This window comes from Dermacentor silvarum, chromosome 1, assembly GCF_013339745.2.
Source record: "Dermacentor silvarum isolate Dsil-2018 chromosome 1, BIME_Dsil_1.4, whole genome shotgun sequence".
In the NCBI taxonomy this organism is placed as follows: domain Eukaryota; kingdom Metazoa; phylum Arthropoda; class Arachnida; order Ixodida; family Ixodidae; genus Dermacentor; species Dermacentor silvarum.
Window position 1 is genome coordinate 42,610,310 of NC_051154.1, and position 21,574 is coordinate 42,631,883.

General features: G+C 45.6%; 1 protein-coding gene across 1 annotated transcript; it reads left to right on the forward strand.

The window, feature by feature from the left end:
- Positions 1-16,017: 16,017 nt before the first annotated feature.
- On the forward strand, positions 16,018-21,344 carry LOC119461645 (snake venom vascular endothelial growth factor toxin cratrin). Its single transcript, XM_037723011.2, has 2 exons — positions 16,018-17,192; positions 20,614-21,344. Exons 1-2 carry the CDS (start codon positions 16,998-17,000, stop codon positions 20,839-20,841), a joined length of 423 nt encoding a protein of 140 aa, XP_037578939.1. The 5' UTR covers positions 16,018-16,997; the 3' UTR covers positions 20,842-21,344.
- The last annotated feature ends 230 nt before the right edge of the window (positions 21,345-21,574 follow it).

Here is a 21,574-nt window from a genome sequence, read left to right on the forward strand (position 1 = left end):
ATCTTAACGTTGGATATATTATTAGCAAAGGAAGCCGGCCATTGCAAAAGATTACTTGCGGACGGGAATTCGGCCCCAAGGTTTTGTAAAAGGGTCCCGATTAGAATTCCAGGGGACAAGCAGTTTCTTTATTTGTTATCTTCTGTTTTATTAGGCGAAGTAGCCATTCTTTCATTACAATTGGTTCCAATAAATGTTTCCCCTCAGATGCGTTAGTCAAGAACTGAACACGGATGCAGAAAACAATGAAGACCAACTCTTGCCTGTGTTCATTGGTTCGCGTAAAAATGCGTAATGAATTCAAACGACGACGGCCACTTACAACTGAGCTGCACACTATTGATTTGTTGATATTTTTTTAAATATTGTTTATCAGCATTCTTCAAATACATTTTCTGCCCATGCACCTAAGCACGGGGGCGATGCTTGTGAGAAAGATGACATCTCAACGGTCACAGACAGGAACGATGCCGAAGAGTACAGAACATGATAAAAATGCCGATAGCACAGTTTAAAAAATACCTCTCTTGTTTTTCGCAACTACTCGTTTTTCCAAATACTAATGAGTGATGTTAATTTTTTTTTTCTGTGGCATATATGTGCTGTTCAAGAACAGGTGATATTGAGCCGGACTTGTACTCTCTTCGATACAAGTTGTTCATGAAATCAGTGACGAATTAAACTTTGAATGCTTTGAGTCGCAAAAAAAAAAAAAAAATGGTCCAGCGATTAAGCGGCTGCTGAGCGCTTTCTGCGCTCAGCAGAAAGACTGGCTCCAGTAGAACTTGTTTTTAAATAATTTTTGCCCTTCACGCCGTGCACGGTAGAAACTCGGGATTTTTTCAGGTCAACCTTTTTGCCTGTGCTCTCACTCTCTTCGCGAGATAGATGGAGAGAGAAACTTTATTGTCTTTAACACCCATGTCCGGGTCAGCAGGTATCTCCTTTATCTCTTCACAAGTTTGTTGAAGCACTAACTAGCCCAGGGCTCCAACTTTCTCAAACAACATATGAAAGTACCAAATGGCCAAAATTCAGGGTGTTTCAGCGAACACTTTCACAAATATTTAAAGGTTGCCTGTGGCAGATAGCACAATTCTAGTTTATGAGCTAGCCTACTCGAAGAGGCGCCTTGTACAAAAAATTGAAATGCATAATTGATCAAGTAACAAAAATTCAATATTAAGTTTTCAACTAATTAGCTTATGGTCCATATTGCAACTTACAAATTCTAGCCGTGGAGTTCGCAAGGCGGATCCAGAATTCTCAGGATGACACCAGTTTCGAGATATTAATTCCCGAACTTTGCGGAGAAATGCATTGGCGTGCCATTCACTTTCTTAACAAAACGTCGTTTTATGCACTGAAGCACAAAAGTAACTGGAACGTCAATGCATTTGCATTACTCCGCAAAGTTTGGGAATTAATAACTCGAAACTGGTGTCATTCTGGGAATTCGTTCCAAGTGGATCCGCCTAGCGAACTCCACGGCTAGAATTGGTAAATTGCAATATGGGCCATAAGATAATTAGTTAAAAACTTAATATTGAATTTTTGTTAATTGATCAATTATGCATTTCAATTTTTTGTGCAAGTAATGTCTGCATCTTCGAGAAGACCAACTCATGAACTAGAATTGTGCTGTCACAAGCCGCCTTTAAAAATTTTTGATAGTGTTCGCTGAAGCCCCCGCGGTACTTTGCTTCAATGTTAACTGTCCCCTGTTACCCCACCATATTTTAAAATTGTTTGCTACGCATTTTGACAAGGCTTTAGTGGTCTAACATGCACTGCCCAGTACATCGTATTTCCTTCCATGGCTAAAGAAAAAAGGTTAAAATTTAGTAAGTGCGTGGTTTTTCTAAGCGTCACAGAAAGTTGCAGAAAGCAGGTGGCTGGCATTTATGTGAGAAAAATAGACAATGAGATTACATCGTTTAAGGTTCGCAAGTTGAGATCTTTTAAAGACAGTCCCAGAGCAGCGAGTCTTGGAATATTGCCAGTAAAGCAATGGCGGTAGAAGTCCCCTGCATTAACAATTTAAAAAAAAAGGTGGTATCTATTGCAATATTACTTTCGACACATCAGAAGGAATGCCAGCATTTCTCCTGGGTTACTCCACCTCTCTATGTCGTTCTTGTAGATACGCTCATGCCTTCATGGTGAAGACAGAGCGCAGGCAAATAAAGCCCAAACATTCCGCGAAGTGCCAGACTGCTTAGACAAACACTGCAGACTTCAGCATCGGCTTGGTTAACGAACAGCCCTGCATTTTTTTTTTTTTTTGCAGCTTTACGCTGGCTCATGAAACATTACGTATGCCAATCGTTAAGGGAGTAAAAAACGATAATGTAACCAATATGTTTGTCCCACAAACCTAACATGTAAAGTGCTTTCAAGTTCTGCGCAAGATATTTTTTTCGACGAGTTGTTCGTGCTTCAGCGACCTTCAGCCCGACCCGAGTCGTTTAAGAAGAGATAAATTCGTACAACTGAGCGATCTAACCTAGAAGACAATCGGGATTCGGCATGAGGCACGGAAGAGTACTGCAAGAGATTTATTTATATCGCTTTAATGTTCCGATTTTTCAAATGTGACAACTGCCAGACCAAATATCTGAAAACGAAAGTGCGGTGCTATGCGGCAATTGGTTACTGACAAAAACAAAAATTTCGACTAAAGCCAGCAGGCAGCAGACAAAGTGTGCTTTCATAGCTTTCTTGCGAGATTCGTTATTTAAAAAAAAAGTTGGATAGAGCTGCATTTAGCAAGTTCACGTGTACATATCAGCTCACTCGCGAAATTGTTTGGAGCAAAACTATATTTACAGGTATACGGGACTACGGACTATAGAGTTACGCGTATTCAAGCTATTTCGAGATGTCTAGGGAAAAAAAGAAGTTAAGATCTGTGCAGCTTGGCATTGCATTAGCATTGTAACTATATTACAATATATTAGCTTATAAAATAGTTTAAACTTGGGCAATCAACAAGATACGAGCTCGACAATAGCATTCACACGTGCTCCTGAGTTAACGCGTAGCTCCATTGCTATTTTATTTCCTTTTATTTTTTTTTTCAGTAAAACGTCAGAAAAAACAAAACCCAAACAAGGTGAAGACCTCGCAGTTTGGAAGACTTAACCTCATTTGACAGGCCAATCATGCGTTGCGTCGGGGTTATCTTTGCGAGACGTTTGCGGATGAGAAGTAATATAAATAGGTGCGGGTGCATTCAGGGATTCCCAGGGGGCACGCTCGTGTGGTTTTCTAGTCACCTTTGTGTCGTGTACGGAACATCTACGCTCTATGTCATTGTACTGCAGCTTTCCCCAGCGAACAAACCAAGCATATACACGGCACCGAGGACCGCGGATGCGGGTCTAAACAAAGAGCAGGAACGTTTTTTTCTTATGTTTTGCAGCGCACGTTTGAGCACGTGAAAAGCGCCGAGAAAGTCCTGACTCACTTGCATAATAAGCATAAGTAATGGATTGTCAGATGACCCCCCTCCGCTCAGACATGTAGTTCACGGCAGCAGTCTTTCATCTATACTTTGGCGCCTCCCGTCGAAAGTAAAACCCTCGCGCGAGAGCAGTGGTGCAGCATGCGTGCGGGTGGACTCGGTGAACGCCGAAACCGGCAATTTGACGCGTATCATTAGCGACCGCAATCGCGTGTTTCCGTGTAAGCGAGTCCGGGGCGCTGCCGTTCGCTGGTGCAGCCGCAGCATCCTCGCTATATATGTGTACTGGCCGTGCATTAACACGTGCGCCACGCACTGCGGCCGGCAGTGCGAACGAGACAGCGAAAGGGGCACCGCCCAGCGAGTTGGGAGGGAGTGCTGTGACCCTCGCGAGCGGCCACTGGCACATTCCGGAGCACAGTGCGCTGGCGGCAAGGGCAGTTCACCTTTCCGGCGCGTGGCGCGATACGCGCGGTCGCGTGATTCACCGGGGCTACCCCACTTGTGGTGCGGCCGCTTTTGTCTTGTTCCGTCGCTGTTCATTGATCGCACTTCGCGCGGCGAGGGCCTTCAACTTGACCTTGTCCTTATATGGAACAGAATCCGGAAATATGGGCGTGAGTCAGCGCGGGAAGACGCCGCACGGCTGGTGTACGAGGCTCTGAGTCAGTTAGCGTACATCTTGTGTGTGTGTGTGTATGGGTGCATGCGTATTCTCTTCCCCAAGGGCGGAACGCAGTGTGCGTGCGGCATGTGCTTTCTTTTGGTGCCTCTTCTTGCTTCAAAACTGCGTCGATAATAAAGCCACTGGCACCATCAGAAGAATTCGTGGCTTGACGAAGATGCATGGCAAGGTCACAATGAGAGATATGTACGGAAGAAACTTTACATGTTGTTATAGCGTGCTTCACACGTTTTTATGCCGCAGGGGAGTTTCGAACTAAAAAAAAAAGAAAAAAAAAAGGAGCTTTCGAATTTTTATTCGTTGTCAGTGAATGCAACTATAACTGTCGGTATTGCGGCATGCGCAACACGCACGTCCAGTCAACAACGCATTAAGCTCAGTAATTAATGCATATATGACATTCAGCATACATCGAGCTATTGCAAAGCGAGGCGGGGATACACTGATTTGAACTCCCCCACACTGAACGGGTAGGATGGCCGCAGTCAAATCAAAATGAGGCGGATGTGGGGGCGTTCGGTCCCCACTTTCGGCTCATAAGGGAACAAACAACCTTACGACGACGACTTCGTTCTGTCGCCGGAGTACTTTTCAAATAGACGTTAGAGCTGCTACAGCAGCGCCCATACCGTTCGCTCCTCCTCTTGTCTCTTCGTTTCCGGATGTTTCTATTTTCAGTCTATGAAAGTTCTTACACTTTGAGTAATCACTGTTGCGAAAGCGCAATGGTCGCGACCAGTCATGACGAGCACCTTTTTATTATGCAGTATAGGTTCTGCAGTGGGCTTGTACTCATAAATAATGAACATCACAATTTACGTGGTGTTTTTTTAATTCATGCATTAATTATCTGCTTGATCGGCCAGAAACTCAAGGTCATCTCAGTCAACGGGTGCTACCGAGCTGGTATTACCAAGTGAATGACACAACAAAGATTTTGGTTTGCTTTGCGAAGATAGTTAAAACATGACAAAAAAGTATTGATCTCTATTATCCGGCAAAAAACGGCTTGAGTACAGAAGTTAATCACCACAGTGAGTTCTTTTTTTTTTCGCAAGCTCCTGTGCTCGCTTCATTATTCGGCAAAGATCAAACACTTTATCCAGCTCTTTTGAGAATCATTATTATTTATTCACAACATATTCCCCACGACCAGAAGAAATCGGAATAGCGGAAAAAAGATTCATGTGCTTCAATAACCCAATAAAAAGGCTAACTTAAGAGGATGGTTTAGTTCGGAACCCGCTATCTAAACACGTGGGAACGGAGAAATCGTTTTTTTCGGCAACCGCTGCGCCGATTTTGATGAAGTTTGTTGCACTTAAACGAAAAAGTTCAGTGACAGTAGGTTGCAATTTTTTATTTAAAGCGTCATTTCTAAAAAAAAGTATTTCATTGCAAGATTGCAATTACCTCAGTTATCAAGTTAACAACTTCGTAACTCAGAAATGAAAGACGATATCACAATTTTGTAAGCGGCGCCCAATATAACACCTAATATGGACAAGATTGATGCATTATGCATCACTCTGAATACTAATTTGTGAACAGGACTTTTGCAAAACCTTCGTAAACATTACTACATTTCGCGTCAGTTGGGAACTTATAAATCAAATTTGTCCGCTTCAAATGTCCCAACATATTCTGTTTACAGAACTGCGATGTCTGTTTAGGTGCAGAGTTACGGATTTATAAACTTCGTGCTTCTATATTTTTTACATTCCCAATTTCCGGCAATTAAAAAAAATTCGACTTGAAAACTTTGTTTCGTAGACTCATTAGAATGTAACTTTCTCTCTCAAATCTAACAAAATTCCCTCAAAATGGTCCAGCGGTTATTTCATGAAAGCATTTCTGCGTTTTACATGTATTTCATTAGGGAAATCAGAGTAAGCCTAAAGCTAAAGCTCCCTGAACCAAGTTAGGCGAAATACAATGTACGCTATGACCAATTACTCTAGAGTACATGCGTCAGTAGATATTATTTATTCGTCAGATATGAAATACCTTGGTATGCTCTCTGATTAATCATTCTCGTGTGTTCACCCCATTTACCCTTCTCAGCGGCTATTTTTAAGTCAAGTTAAGTTTTAGCTCAGGGCCAACGCCGACTTCCCTAAAGCACGTAAAACGCAGAAATGTTTTCCTTAGAGAACCTCTGGTCCGATTTGAGTAAAATCTATTGCATTTGAGAGAGATACTTATATTCTAGCAGCTGTAGGAAGCAGAGGTTTTTTAGGACTTCGATTTTTTTCCAAAACAAATTGAAATCGTTAAGTTAAAAAAAAGAAGCACGACGTTTGCAAATTCGTAATATATATATATATATATATATATATATATATATATATATATATATCATATGAAGCCAAGAATCAATGACACCAAGGACAGCATAGGGGAAATTGTAGTTATTTATGGAATTAAAGAAAGGATAAATATATGGAAATAAAAGTGGATGAAAAAACAACTGGCATCACGTGGGATACGAACCCACGTCTTCCATTACGGGTGCAATGTTCTTATCAATTGAGCTACCGCGGCGCCGTTTCGATTGCCAGCGCCACCATGCACTCACGGCCTTGGCCTTGAGTGGTGACGCTGGCTAACACTTGCAGGGTTGGTTTCGGTTTCACGCTATGTGATGGTCGCGGCATCATGAGAACACGCCGCTGACGCATTTATTTATTTATTTATTTATTTATTTATTTATTTATTTATTTATTTATTTATTTATTTATTTATTTATTTATTTATTTACCATACCCTCAGGGCCAAAGGCATTAGAGAGGGGAGTGGGTTACATGTGAAAGAATGTACACACACACACACACATATATATATATATATATATATATATATATATATATATATATATATATATATATATATATATATATAAGCATAACAAAGAATGAGCAAACACATAAAATTCCAATTATACAATGTTAGCTAGGGCGGGGCGTTCTTGAATAGGTGGTGATTTCTGATGGAGATTACATCCGGAGGAAGGTGATTCCACTCGTAGGATGTCCGTAGTAAGAATGACTGAAAAAAGCGTCAGTTCTGCAAAAAGGAATTCGAACTTTTTGTGCGTTATCTAAGTGAGATGAAACATACTGAGGAGGTGATGAAAGCTCATGGTGTAGCTGAGGATGATGAAATATAGAGTGAAAAAGGCTCAAACGAAACAACTTACGACGGGATTCAAGGGATGATAGGTCAAGGCTTAATTTCATGGCAGATATGCTTGCTGTTCTGTTGTAGTTGGAAAGAATGAAACGCGTAGAGTTATTTTGAAACATTTCTAGTGACCGAATTAGGTTTTCATGGCTTGGATCCCAGACGGAGGCAGCATATTCTAGTTTCGGGCGAATGAGCGTTTTGTACATGATGAATTTTATGGATGAAGATACTTGTGCGAAGTTACGACGGAGGTACCCCAAAATTCGATTAGCATTGCTAATTATATACGAAATGTGGGCTGCCCAAGAGAGGTTTGATGTAATGTGAATGCCAAGGTATTTGTATGAGGACATGGTCTCCAAAGAAGTATTAGTGATGCGGTAAATAGACAAAAGAGATGATGTTCGAGATATGCGCATATGTTTGCATTTCCTTATGTTGAGTTCCATCAACCATATGTTGCACCATTTGTTAAGAGCATCAAGGTCGGACTGAAGGACTTTAGTATCATCAATACAGGTTATTTCGCGATAGACAACACAATCATCGGCAAAGAGGTTAATGTACGAGGAAACACACGAAGGTAAGTCATTAATGTAAATAAGAAAGAGTAAAGGGCCTAATACCGTCCCTTGAGGAACCCCAGATCGAACAGCAGTGTTCTCTGAATTTACGTTATTTGTCGACACAAACTGAGAACGGTTAGTAAGAAAGATTTCTAGCCAATAGAGCAGTTTAGTGTCTGTGTTAAGCTGGCGTAATTTGTAGAGAAGCAGTTTATGGCATACCTTGTCAAATGCTTTAGAAAAATCTAGAAAAATGCAGTCAATCAAAGAAGAACGATCAAGGATGGCATGAAGTGTGAGTTAAAGATATTAGTTGGGTTTCACAAGAATATGGTTTGCGAAAGCCATGTTGCGATGGCAAAAAAAAATGAATTTGATTCGAGAAAGTTAGCAAGGTTTGAAAACAGAACATGCTCAAATATTTTGCAGGGAATGCTTGTGAGGAAAATGGACCGGTAATTTAATGGTGATTGCTGGTTACCTGACTTGAAAAGTGGAATCACCTTCCCGATCTTCCATTCAACTGGAAGAGATCCCGTGTCGAATGATTGCTGAAACAGTCTAGTTAAAATAATTAATGAATACACCATTGTGGCTTTCAAGAACTTTGTTTTAATTTCATCGCAGCCGGGTGAAGAGGAACATTTTAATTTGTTACTGACATTTTCAACATAGCTAGAATTAATAATTATAGGAAACATAATGTTGTATTCGGTGCATGAAAATTCTGGCAGCGAGATATTTTGGTCATCAGAAACGTTACGCGAAAAAATGGTGTTAAACACGGACGCGCATTTTTTCGGGAAAGGTCGCACCACCAGTGCTGTCGATGAGATTTACTGTGTTATCAGCCTTGGGATTGATAAGCGCAGCGGAGCCGCAGGGGGGGATTTCGTAGCCGGGAAACCGCGACGGCGCACTAGGGACTGTAAATTTGCGCAGTTTTTTTTAACATTGGTTGAATTTCTTTTGTAGCTTTGTTTCATGATACGCGAAGGTTAAGGCCATGGATGAAGAAAAAAAATGTCGCAGTTTCGCCCTAAGGGCGAAGCAATGAATGCGATAGCAACACAGCAATTTCATACGAAGTAAGGTGAGCGGCTTTGGTAGCAATATGAATTGTAGTAAACATGAGCTGATTAAGTAAGCAGGTGTGCTGCGGCGTAAGTAGACCGACATGAAGAGAGACTCGATGACCACGAGAAGGTGCGTGTGAAACGGTGGTGTTGATGAGAAGCGCTTCCCGTGGGCAGCGCGTGCGAAGGGACACACCTGTAGCGCTGCACTGCCGATCGGGGCAGCATTGCATGTGTAGCGTGCGTTGGAAAATGTGGCCCGACTATTACTAACTGAATGAACAAGCGTGGTGTGAGTGCGCACAAACATGAATAGATCACACTGAATGACTGCAGACAACGACTGTCAAAACGCTGGCAGCAATCGCATACGCCACAGCGGACGGAAACTGAGCGGCGAATGCACAGCGCATAAAAGGTCAGAGCCGTGTGGAGATAAGAGACGGTGCGGGCGAGCGACGAGCGCGGTTGTTGGCAGAGTAGAAGTGCCCCCCCACCACTCCCTCCGGCGCTGGCTTCCCGCTTCCTTGCTTGCGCGTGGGAGATTGAGTGCGTTCGCTCTCCGTGATAGCGCGCGTCCCCGCACGCTTCCGCTCGGGCATACGGCGCGCGGCGAAGATTTTATCTATACGGAACCTCACGGCGACGGCGACGCCGACGGCAGAAATCCGGTTGAATTGTCCATATAATTGCTATCACAATAATATCGGAGGGAGTATTACATCACGCAGCCAGCCTTGGCAAGCGAACGCTTAGTGTAGCCAGCAGTGGTGGCCCAACACGTGACCTCTTGCATCCATATCACGGAGAATCGAGATGTGTCGAAACGTTTGATTACCAGTAGTTTTTATTCGGTACGCGCTCGGCCGGCAGCTGCTCACGTGCAGGAAGGTAAAAGATTGTTCCTTGTTTTTTTTCTTGGTTTTGTTTTTGTTTATTTCAAGAGTTTCAAATGGTTTCGAATGGGCATTGAAAAAAAATCGACCGGGAGTACTAAAATCTACCGCGCGCTCTGGCGTATCCTCCGTGCTGTGACGTTTTTGTTGGCGACAGTTGGCGACAATCGCGTTGCGGTATGCTCCCTCCTATATTTTCCTTCCTCCATGGTTAAGGATATCCCGAGTGCCTCATGATCGAGCAGAACGTTCTTGCGTCCGCAGATGCTGACGCTTATCGCACCACGCTAGTTAGGTCGCGAACCCTCTTGAGCCATACTACATGACGAAGCCTTGTACGATGCGGCGATGAACGAATGCAGCCGTATATCTTTCAAAGGTTGCTTGGAGGCGCTTGAGCAGCGGTGCGCGAGCACGCATCTATTTCATATTTCGCGTATTTCGCGGGCTTTTATTTTTTCTTGGAAAAAAATGGTCGCAGTTTCACCCGAAAGGCGAAGCATCAATTGCGATAGAAAATTAGTAGAGAGCTACATGGAGTTAGGATAGTAGTTTTATCAGCTGTGTAAACTTGGACGTGCAGCAGCACCAGCAACGCGCAGAACTGTTGTCGACGCCGTCGGCGTTTTGCCCGCGTTCGCAGCGAACGCGCGCAGCGTTTGTGACGGTTGCCGGTGCCTCGGGAGGCGGCTCGGAGGTTTTCGACCAGATCAGAATGGGACACTCGTCGATCAGCGTCGGAAATCTTACCCACCTTCTCACCTCGCAACGTTTTTATGTAAATACGAATTTGGTGCCGCAGCTAAACGTCGCCTCCCCTCCCTCCCGTCCCCCCACGGCCTTTCGCGCGACGGAAAAAGTCGCGTTTGCTCTCTATACATGTTGATTGTAAAGAAGGAACGAGACGCTTAATTCTGCAGCCCTTCAGGGAGCACGGCGCCGAACGCGCGTTTGCTCTCCGACGTGCGTTCGCTCCCGTGAAAGCGCGCGTCCCTCGCACACTTTCACTCGCACATACAGCGTCCGGAGCGCGGCGACGATTTCATCGCCGTTGACGTCATACGGAACCTCACGGTGACGGCGACAGCAACGGCGACGCCGGCGGCATAAATCTGCTTTGGAGTGTCCGTATAATTGCTATCGCAATAAAAAAACCAGGCTGACTTCAGCACGAAATAAATGCTTGATTCGGAGGTTATTTGAGGTGTGTGTGTGTGTGTGTGAAAACTTTTTATTTACAAAAGTCCTGAGGCTCGACTCTTTCAAGCCGAGGCGGGCCGCACCCACGATGGGTGCGGCGACCCACGATTTGAGGTGCCCTACAACTTTGTAATTGACACGTTTGCGAGTCAAGCAATAATTAAAACGTTCACAAATTAAAATCAAATAATTAATTAATACTTCATTATGAAAAAAATACTGGCTGTAAGTACACACGACTACGGCTACTATGCAGTTGGTACGATTTCTCTAGAGCTCTTGTTTTTTTTAAAAAAATCTTGGTCCTAGTTAACTGGGACACCCGGTATACCTACATATCACAACCCTTAGAGCACCTGAAGTGAACAAATATGATACTATACAAATTTACAGCTTACGGTGAAATTGTTACAATGTTTACGAGAGAGAGAAAGCAAGGAGAAGAAAGGCAGGGAAGTCAATCAGACGAGCGTCTGGTTTGCTACCCTATACGGGAGATAAGCGAAAGGAGATAATGAAAAGAGGGAGAGAGTGAATCCTGCTTGCACGTGGGAGGATTTACAGGAGGACTATAAACGGTCACTCAGGTCGGTGCACTTCAAGAGCTGCACCAGTGCACGAATAGCTGTTTGCGCCAGCAACGGATGTGGCCGCAGTTAGAGTATCATTCACTCAGAAAGTGGTTTTGAGTCCAGCCGGTTTAATATTGTCCGATGAGAAAGGCGTTGGACGTTGTACCGAGGACTGGTTCACAACAATAGTTTCCTCGCACCTACAGGAGTCGGCCGTCGGGGCATTGGACATACCAATGCAGTAGAAGTAAGCATTTGTAAACGTCACTATCAACCACAAGCAGCACGGCCTCGTTGTTTCGCAAAAGGAAAGACTAGATGGCACTTGTAGCCGTAGTGAGGGGTCGAGCTTATGCAGCCGGGAATTGGGGACACTCGGAGAACTCCAATAAACCAGCAGCAACTTTCATTGCGAGAATTATATCACCCAGACGCAGGTATATAGCTGTCGACTCTCCCAGAGCGCACATTCGCCATCTTTCAAGGATCCCCAACCATTACAGTTAGCTTCCCTGCCGACTGAGAGACCTCAAGCGACCTTTTCACGAGTGATTAGAGCGATCAAGAGTGTATACCGTCACCTTATATCCCCCCCGGCGAAACCTTCATCTCCCCGGTGGTGGCTACGACAGCCTCAAGTGAACTACTATTCCCGGGAATACAAAGATCACCAATCATTCATCCCTGGCTCTGAAACAATTGCTGCTGCTATACTGCACCAGGCATACCAAGACCGCATGCATATACCTATATACCGATGGTGCGACCTCACTATCAGGTCAGCAGCCGCCTTGGTTGCAGCGAATCGGATCACAAATAAATTGAAGGTGTCACACAATGACATCTACTGTGGCAGACCTTGCAGCCCTCCGTGCCGCTTTGAACTACGTCACCGATGAACCGGCACCGAGATGGGTCATGTTTTGTGATTCTAAATCAGCTCTTCATAGCCTCCAGGCTTCTTTGCGTCACAGAACATGCGAGCAGGTGGTACTCAAGATTAGGGAAATACACCACCATGCTCTGGAAACTTGGCTACGAGATCATCTTTCAGTGGCTTCCGGCTCACTGTGGCATCGTCGGCCACGACTTTTCTGACAAAGCTGCCCGGTCTGGCCCCGAAGACACCGCGACGCTTCCCATTCCTTTGACGAGGACGGATGCTTCCAAGAAACTTCGCCTGCTTTCCCAGAATGTTTACGAGGGGCTTGCAAAAGTCCTACTCACAAATAAGTGCTATATTTCGAATCGGTGTATAATACATGAATTTTGTCGGCTTTAGGTGTATATTTCACAGAATTATGATATCGTTCTTCTTATTGCTGAGTTACAGAATTGTGAACCTGATGCTTTAGATATTTTAACGTTTACAATACTCGAGAATGTTTCTAAGAAAATATTGATGGCATCAATTGAAAATCCACTTTATACAGTTACTTGATTTCAACGTTTTCTGTGAAATGCAATACACCTCATAAAAATCAGTGCCGTGGTTACCGAGGAAAACTTTCTCAGTTCCGATGTATTTAGATATGAGCCCCTGAACTAAAGCTTCACCTTAGGATTATTAGGACGCGATTTAAAGAGGCGCGGGAAAGGGAATCATATATTATGACCAGATGAATAAAATTTAATGCAACTCAATGTGTGCATTACTGCTGAAGTGCGAGGTTAACGACTATGCATTAATAAAGCTAGCGTGACTACGTTCGATGCTACGCAGTACTAGCTCACCCCGCACATCGAGCATTGACGATAACATTTTGAAAGTATAATGACAATGCGCATCTTACATTAAGTACTTTCTTATTTAAGTTGCGCTCGTGTAGTTAATTATAAACATGGCAAATGTGCCGTTCTTGCAGCAGTGGAAGATTTGCACCCTCTGAAAGCTCGAGCAGATTTGCACGTCTGGCAAAAACAAATTAAATTTTTCATTCGTATGATACTCGATATATGGAAAAAAGGAGTGTGCCTTCATCGAGAACAAATTATGGGACGCAGATGCTGTCAAACACGATTTCAATATTTTAAAACAGTCGTCTTAAGAACCAGAACCTACATGAACTCATTGTAAACCTCGAGCTATATTGTATGCATAAGGATGTATTAGTAATATTTGTGTCGGTATAATAGTTTCTCTACATAAGTTGTATTTTCATGCATTATGTAGGCTATAATTTCACATCTGTTATACTTTCGTAAAATCCCATAATTATTTTGTAACGTTTTGTTAGGTTTTCTTTCTTGCTTGTTTGCTTTTGTTTGTTTACTTGCTTGCTTGCTTGCTTGTTTGCTTGTTTGCTTGTTTGCTTGTTTGCTTGTTTGCTTGTTTGCTTGTTTGCTAGCTAGCTTGCTTGCTGACCTTTTCGGTCGTTTCTTTGTTTTGCAATTGAGCCAGGATGGTGCGACCAAAAACTGTATAGTCATGTCCTGTTCTGCTTAAATGTTCAATAATGTTTCTTCATTTATACAAGTCGCACATATGCCAGGGTCGTCTGCACATATCCCAAGTGTTCGTTCATTCTGTTCGGTACTATGGTAGGTGCTTTTATTTATACTGTAGAGATTTGCCTTTTCTGTACACGGTGTTAAAGGTCTTACTTCGCCCAGTCTGCACTGCCTGCATGCACTGCTCTGCATACATACCGGAGGGTATATAGCTCGTGAAATGGCCAATAAGGCGGCTGTTTTTCTCCCACCCCCTCGGGTGATTGCAAAAAAGAAATAAATTTAAATGAACTTTGTAAACCATGTCGTCTTAGCAGGCATCGCGAAAGACTAAACACACTTCTGATCGTAAGCTATCACTGTTCTTAGCACGCGCTAGTCTTTTTAGACCATATTTCTTTCCGCGCACAGTCTTCCAGCGGTATGGATTGTCACCTGTCTTTTTGGCAGGTTGTCTTCTTGTCTTCTATAAACATGTTGTGCGTGAGAACCTATGAATTCCCGAACCAGTAAACCCTTTCAGTGTCTTGCGTAAGATCTAACCATTCCAAAATCATGCTTTTGGTTTCGCTCATGTAGGACCACTTAAGAGCCAGAACGCTGTCGCGGTTTTACAAGCTTGATGTTTCAGATGACGGAAAACACGTCAAACAGTCATAGTTGACGCACACAAGTGAAGTTTTAAATGCTCTGTCTTCATCAGTTTTCAAAACTAGCTACTGCAGTTCACTGTGAATGGACCTTGTGCATGGTCTCAATGAACTTCTGTGAGTGACCAGTACCGCTAGAGCACATCGGTGCTTTAGCAAGCTGGTCTTACATTGTAGCCCGTAATGTACGTGCGGAACAAGAGACATACATATACGTCACAGACCAGTAAAATAAGTCAAGAGGAATACTGAAGAACATGGCTGCTATCCATTCCCTCACGACGTAAAAGGCGTTATTCATAAACGCACAGTAATTTACATTTCTGATACAATAAAACATTCCGATATGTTCCTTCAATGTGCACATTGTCAGCCCCGATGCATCGCAGCAAAACGCCGCGGGATCAATTCCCGGACGCGGCGGTGGCATTCTCATGGGGGCAGAATGCAAACTTAATGCTGTCTGCAGAGCACTGGGTGTGCGTTAAAAAAAAAGAAGACCAGGTGGTCAAAATAAGTTTGGAGCTACCAACCATAGCGTCTCTCATAGCCCCTGATGTTCCTTTCGGGCATTAAATTCAGTCATTTTCCTTTTCGCTTGCTCGTACTGTAATCGCACAGCCTTTTCCCAATACAAGGTGCTAAAAGTGTACGCGTGGGAGGATATATAGCGGCTACAACGTCGATTGGAAGCCATTGCTCGAGTATCCGATCGCAAACAGCACAAAACTTCAGGGGCCGAACTGACAAAGCTCTTCGTTCGTAAGTGCATGCACTTTGCCACTGACCGGCAGATTTTGCTAATGTATTTTCAGCATCAGAATTGGCTGAACTTTTCGACAATTCTATCGTAAGGGCTTCTTGTGAATACGGGCCCAGCTTTTCCCAGAAACCCCACAAGAAAGAATATCACGATGTTATATTTAGTATCAGTAGAAATACCTACAGCTGCACTAAACCCTGTTATTTCACGAAAGCACCGTGCGTAAATTTTAATATTTGCTTTCTTTAGTGATAAGCCACGGATGTCTGTTTGGAAAGCTTTTTTAAAGAATGCGGGTGGCTCCGGAATCGACGTTATAACAATTTCTCAATGTCGAATTGTGCATTATACTCGTCTTGCTCTAGTGAGTGATGTAACGTTTCGTTGTCGATTCCCACAGCCGTTAAATAAGTAAGTTTAGTCAGGCGTCTGTTGGTAATGCCGTTTCCTGCACCTGCTTCTCCAAAAGCAGACACCTTCATCCTCTTCCAGGGTTTCTTCGCTGGACTGCCCTCACAGCGGGGCAAGCTATATCTCACGCGCAGCCGCACTGGTCAGGTTTTGGCGCGACCCGGGACAGCAACGCCGTGACAACGGCTGTAGATAACCACATACGTATCAGCCTCGTAAATAAACACATTCTCAAGTGTCGTCACCGCACTCTTGGGGACAGCTCGAGAGCCAGGGCAGTCCCCAACTAATCAAAAGCTCCTCACACCGCGGCGGCGGTTCACGGAGCCACACGACGCGCTCGGACAGCTGTATCGTGTAGGCGTCTGACGGCACGTGGCAGGTTCTCTCCCAGAGCTGCGGTGGGGGGATGGGCCCCGCTTGGCATCGGAGCGGGCGCACGGAGGCCGCTTCTGCCGCCGGCGCGCGACTTCATCACCAGTCCGCTCACGCGCTCCGCCGGGTTAGCGCGTAAACACGCGGCACGAGACTGACCGGCACTTGTGGTTGCTTCATCGACTGCATATAGCTTGCACGAGTTTGTTGGAGTTAACAGGACCGGCTGGGACGTGCGCCGGAGCGACGTGAGAAGACGCTGCGATCGTGCGCCACCTGACAGCGAAGCGGTCAAATAAGTCACCAACACGAGCATCATCCAGGAAGGTCGAAGCGGAAAGGGCACGATCCGTGTTTTACCGGGTTGGCGTCGTGGGCTTTTTGACACGTAATAACTTCCATTCGCTGAGAGTGCACTATAAGGTCCAGCGAAAGCGACGGACGGCGATCTGGGCGACTCCGACGGCCTGCAGCGCAGCGGCAGTGAGCGCGCGACCTCCACAACGAAGTGGAGGGTGGGGAGCGTCAAACGGCGGGACCAGATTACGCGGTCTAGAAGGAAAGCGGCTCGTGTGACAGTTCACGATTGGTGTTGCTTGTTTTTTGCCCGCCCCGAAGAGCCGGGCGCGTCGCGCGTGGCGTTCTCCATGTGCGTGATAGCGGGCCCATCGTGCGGCGGCTTTAAAAGCTCAGCCCAGCGATGCGCCGCCTCGCGCTGCCAGTGCTGGTCCTGAGCGCTGTCCTGTGTTGCGCCGTGTCGGCGCCCCGCCGGCCGGCCAACCCGGCGTCGGCTAGGGCCGCGCGCCACCAGGAGTTCGTGTGGAGGGTGGCCGCCTGCCGCTTTCCGCAGCCGCGCGTCCAGTGCCTCAAGGAGCTGCAGCCCAACGACACCAGGGTGAGCTCCGTGTGGTCGCTGCACGTGCACGCATGCATCCCAAATCCACGAGAGCCGCCGCTGTAGCTAACGGTGCCGTCGATAACGCCTAGCTGTTACCAGGTACAGCGAGGACTACGTGAGCGGCTGCCACTGATCGCGCAGGAATGCGTCTTCTTTCTGCCTTTTCACCGCACCTACAGGCGTCACGAGGGGCTCCCAGCACCTTCTGCAAAGAATTGGCGGCGTCTTAAGAGCATCTACTTGCCGATATATTGAGCGGGCTGATAAAGAACACTTTTTTTTTTCTCGCGTCGATGCCCCTTCAAGAAGGCAAACACTATTGTGTTTGGCTTGATGAAGTGGCGCAGGCTTTTAACGTGCTCAAAGCGTGATGACCATCAACGGTAGCTAGACCGCTTTGCTAGCTCTACTGCTCGCAGTGAGGCACTCGAGAAGTAAATTTGTGGATAGACCACTTATCTGACGCGGTTGGTGCACAGAGAAAGCGTCATTCACGTGAAGTGCACTTACCTGTTAACAGCAGTTTAATCACCGTGGTGCAGACAAAAACAACTGAGTGCCAACTTGTGAATTCATGACAATACCTACACTTTACATGTGCTCAACATTCCATGCTGTGTTTTGGTCACAAGACAAGTACTTGCCTAAAGTATACCTCGGTAGTTTTCTCTCTCTCTCTTTTTTTTTTTTTTCATTTTCGGCGCCTCTGCCAAACAGGCGATGCACCTGAATTTAGCCGTCCACTTCAACAAGCTTCATTCGCGTTTCTGCTTCCCAGCAGTGAAGACTAGAAACTACTGCTAGAAAACGCTGTGAGGCAGTGGTTTTTCTCGGCGAATGGCAGTCGGCCGTCGAAAGTTTGAAGTTTGAAGTTTATTTGTAGCGCAAGAGCAAAGAAGGTAGTACATTAGGAGGTCCCAAAGTAGAACTGTCTGGGGGACCTCCTGTTTTACAATGCATACGATATAATCACATAAACAGCAGCAGGATGCATCCAACAAGCGACAACAACTTTACACATATCAAAGTGTTATATAAAAACAAAATAACAAGAAATTAGTATAAAAATAAATATCCTAAAAAGGTTATTTCATTATGATAAGCTAACAAAGGCATAAAGCAGATTATGAAGATAGTTTAACTTGTGAATTTAAAGCAATGGAACACGAACGTATTTATTTAAAATCAATATGAACAATAAGAGTGAAGAAAGTCATACGTAGTAGAAATTCCCACACAAATACTAGAAAACACACGTCCGCAGAAAAGACAAAGACGAAAAGGAAAAGAGGCAAGAAAAGAGGCAAGAAAAAAAAAAGACAAAAAAAAAGAAAGACAAAAGGACGCGAACCGCTAAGCACATATGCCACAGTGATGGATTTTCCCACTTCGTTGCCCATCAACTACAATTTCTTGCCACATAATTAATGCTCTTGCGCTGCATCACTTATTCATGGCGTAGTAATGCTCATAACAGATTACTAGGTCATAGTAGAAGGAGCCAGCACGAGGTGACGTCAATACGTGACGCAGTCGTAATCGCATAACAGTAGCGTCAGCACTTGCTGCTTGAGCTGAAAGCACAAGGAAGACATTTTTAGGCAATACCTGGTATTCTGCCGCACGTACAGCTTCCATGATGCGCTAACTTTCTTAATCAGTTTACGACCCGCCACAATAGTTCACATGTCAGTTCGCTTCTAGCTGAGGCTGTCATAAAGCAGTGTGGCGGCGGTGCTGTAGACGGCTTAGTCCACAAAAGTCGAAAGTTTTGAGTGAGTATTCGATGCTCTATTTGTCTTATGCAAAAGCAAATAGGCGATTTGTAATCCATAGATGCTATCTTTTAAGTTCGTAATGAAACCATCGTTCAAAATGCTAGTAATCCCCCATGGCGGTGATTTATTTCTGCTCTCAATACATATCAAATTAGAAGCAATTAACACACAAGTAGTATAAATCGCCGGGCAACACTTTGGAGTATTTGCAAATTGGCGACATTAATTTAGTGCATAGACGTTTATGACATACCATTCCCTGTTGTGAGAAGAAAAGAGACGAGGGTGTGGGAATTAAGCCGACCCGAGAGGCCCGTGTCGCAGAAAATCCGGCGCCATCGTGGATGCCGGCGTGCATGGCGTTTCGAAAGTTTCGTGTACCAGGCAGCGGCCTGCCCAGCCCGTCCTCCCGTCCTCCCCCCCCCCCCCCCCCCCGAAAAAATTCCTCGCTACCTCATTGCTGAAAAAACAAGTCCCCTTGTCTCAAAACTTTCGTCCCGGGCGTTGGCTTCTCTTCTTCACACACTTTTGATCATGTCACAATAGAAGTATACGAAACTTAAGAACGGGCATAGTGTGATAATCGCCTCTCTTCGGGCAGATTCTCTCCAAAGTGGCACCAGGAACACCTCTTGCTGTTTAGTTGTTGACCAAAGCAAGCAGCGTGCTCTGTGTGGGTGGTCGGGGGCAAGCGTTCCGTATTGCGACTACTGCGCAGTTGTGACCATGGGGTATTCTACTTACTGCATTGTGTGATGGGCACCTAATGCAGGCAGGGATAAACTGCAGTTGCGTTAAAGGAAGAACAGGCAGTGTGCCGAAGCTTGATGCAGCATGACGAATCCCATGTTCCCCATGCTGCACCCCGCCCCGAAATCGCTCATATTGATTTTACTGCGCTACCTACGGCCGAAGAAAGCTTTCGTGTTTATATCAACAATGGTCAAACTATAGAGATATGCCTCAGACTGGAGCTTGAAGCCGTTGGCTCCTGCCAGAGGCTTCAAGCTCCAGTCTGAGGCATAATATTTCAATGAACCTCGGTCTTATTGTATGGATGTCGTGTTGATGTTGCATATTGCGTAAGCAGTGAAAGACCATGCCGGTTTAGGCTTGTCTCTTCTCTAAACCATGGAAGTTAATTATTATATTTCGAATAAAAGCTAAATGTATTGCATGTGCAAATAATTTGATGGTTTTAGTGCGTACCGCATGAAGACATATATGTTGTTGCCTCAGAATATGGCTCGTACCCACAAGGGGGATTGGTCACACTGGAGGTAATGAAAACTATGCACCCAACAAAAGACAAAGCGGGTTAAAAAGCAGACAATAAAAAATGTAACATTATGTAACTTTAACATTAAAAATTTTTGAGGCTTCATTCATAAAAAGACGCAAAAATAATAAAGTACACCACGGTCGGTATCCTTACAGCGTAATCTTCTAGCGATGCGACACTTCTTCATTGTGCAAAACAGCGCTCACGACACAAGTAGCGAAAGACGTAACGCCGAGCGTTGTAGCTCGCCATTATATTTTGTGTCCCTTGTGCTGTGTGTTCTGCTCTACCGAGAGCCGTGTGGCGAAACCGCACGACTGAGGAACGCCCGCGCCTCTGCACTCTCTGCGCCACGCAGAAGTTCTTGCCCCACTGCACCATCCTGCACCGGTGCGCGCCGGACACGGGCTGCTGCGCTTCCGAGGAGCAGCATTGCCAGGTGAAGACGGTGCAGGCGGTGCAGTTGCCCTTCCTGGTGCTGCACCTGGACGCCAGCGGCGGTCCGTCGCACTACGAGCCCCTCACGCTCGTCTTCGACAACCACACCGAGTGCGAGTGCCGCCTTCGCAACGAGCCCATCCGCTGAGCCGGTGCGCTGTGCTGTCCAGTCACCCGGCCCGCCGCGGGGCCGAGCAGCGGCGATGCGCGGGACGGCAGCAGCCCCGTCCTTTACCCGAGATCGGACACTCGATGGCCTCTGGGCTGGGTGCGGGGGGCTGCCCTGACCGCGATGTCTCCTTCTGCTGCGTCCGCATCATGTGCCGCCCTCGTCGGAGCGTTGCTGCCGCCTCTCGCTTCTCTCCCCAAGGCTCGCTCGGCGGTGTACGCGCCGGCAGCAGTGAGAGTGCCACGTTTGGGCGGGGGTCAGAGACGGGCCTTTTGCCGGTGCGACCCTCGGGAGTTGTGCGGTGCATCGCGAACGAAGGCCGCGGAAAGGGAACAGTGTCGTTTCCGTTCATTGCATGCTCCGGTGCTTTTGAGTCAGGTGAAAGGACGGACACTGCGTGCAGAAACTTTGTACAGAGATCATGGTTCATTCTGTTCAGTATTGTGATGTCGGCTCATGAAGATTAAACGTTCTACATTTCACCCTGCCTGTGCGGTGCTCATTGGAGTTACGAGAGTGCATTCGTTACTTGCGTCAGAAAGAGATCGGTTTAGCATACATTTACCGCCTAACTCCTACGGGTCCGGCTATGTGCCTACGGTGCGTGTGCTTATCACAATACGCATGCTCAGTTAGCGCTTTGCAGGGCAGTTTATCGATAGAGCGGTAGCGGTAAGTTAAACCGATCTCGCCCTGAAGCCACTTACTGAGT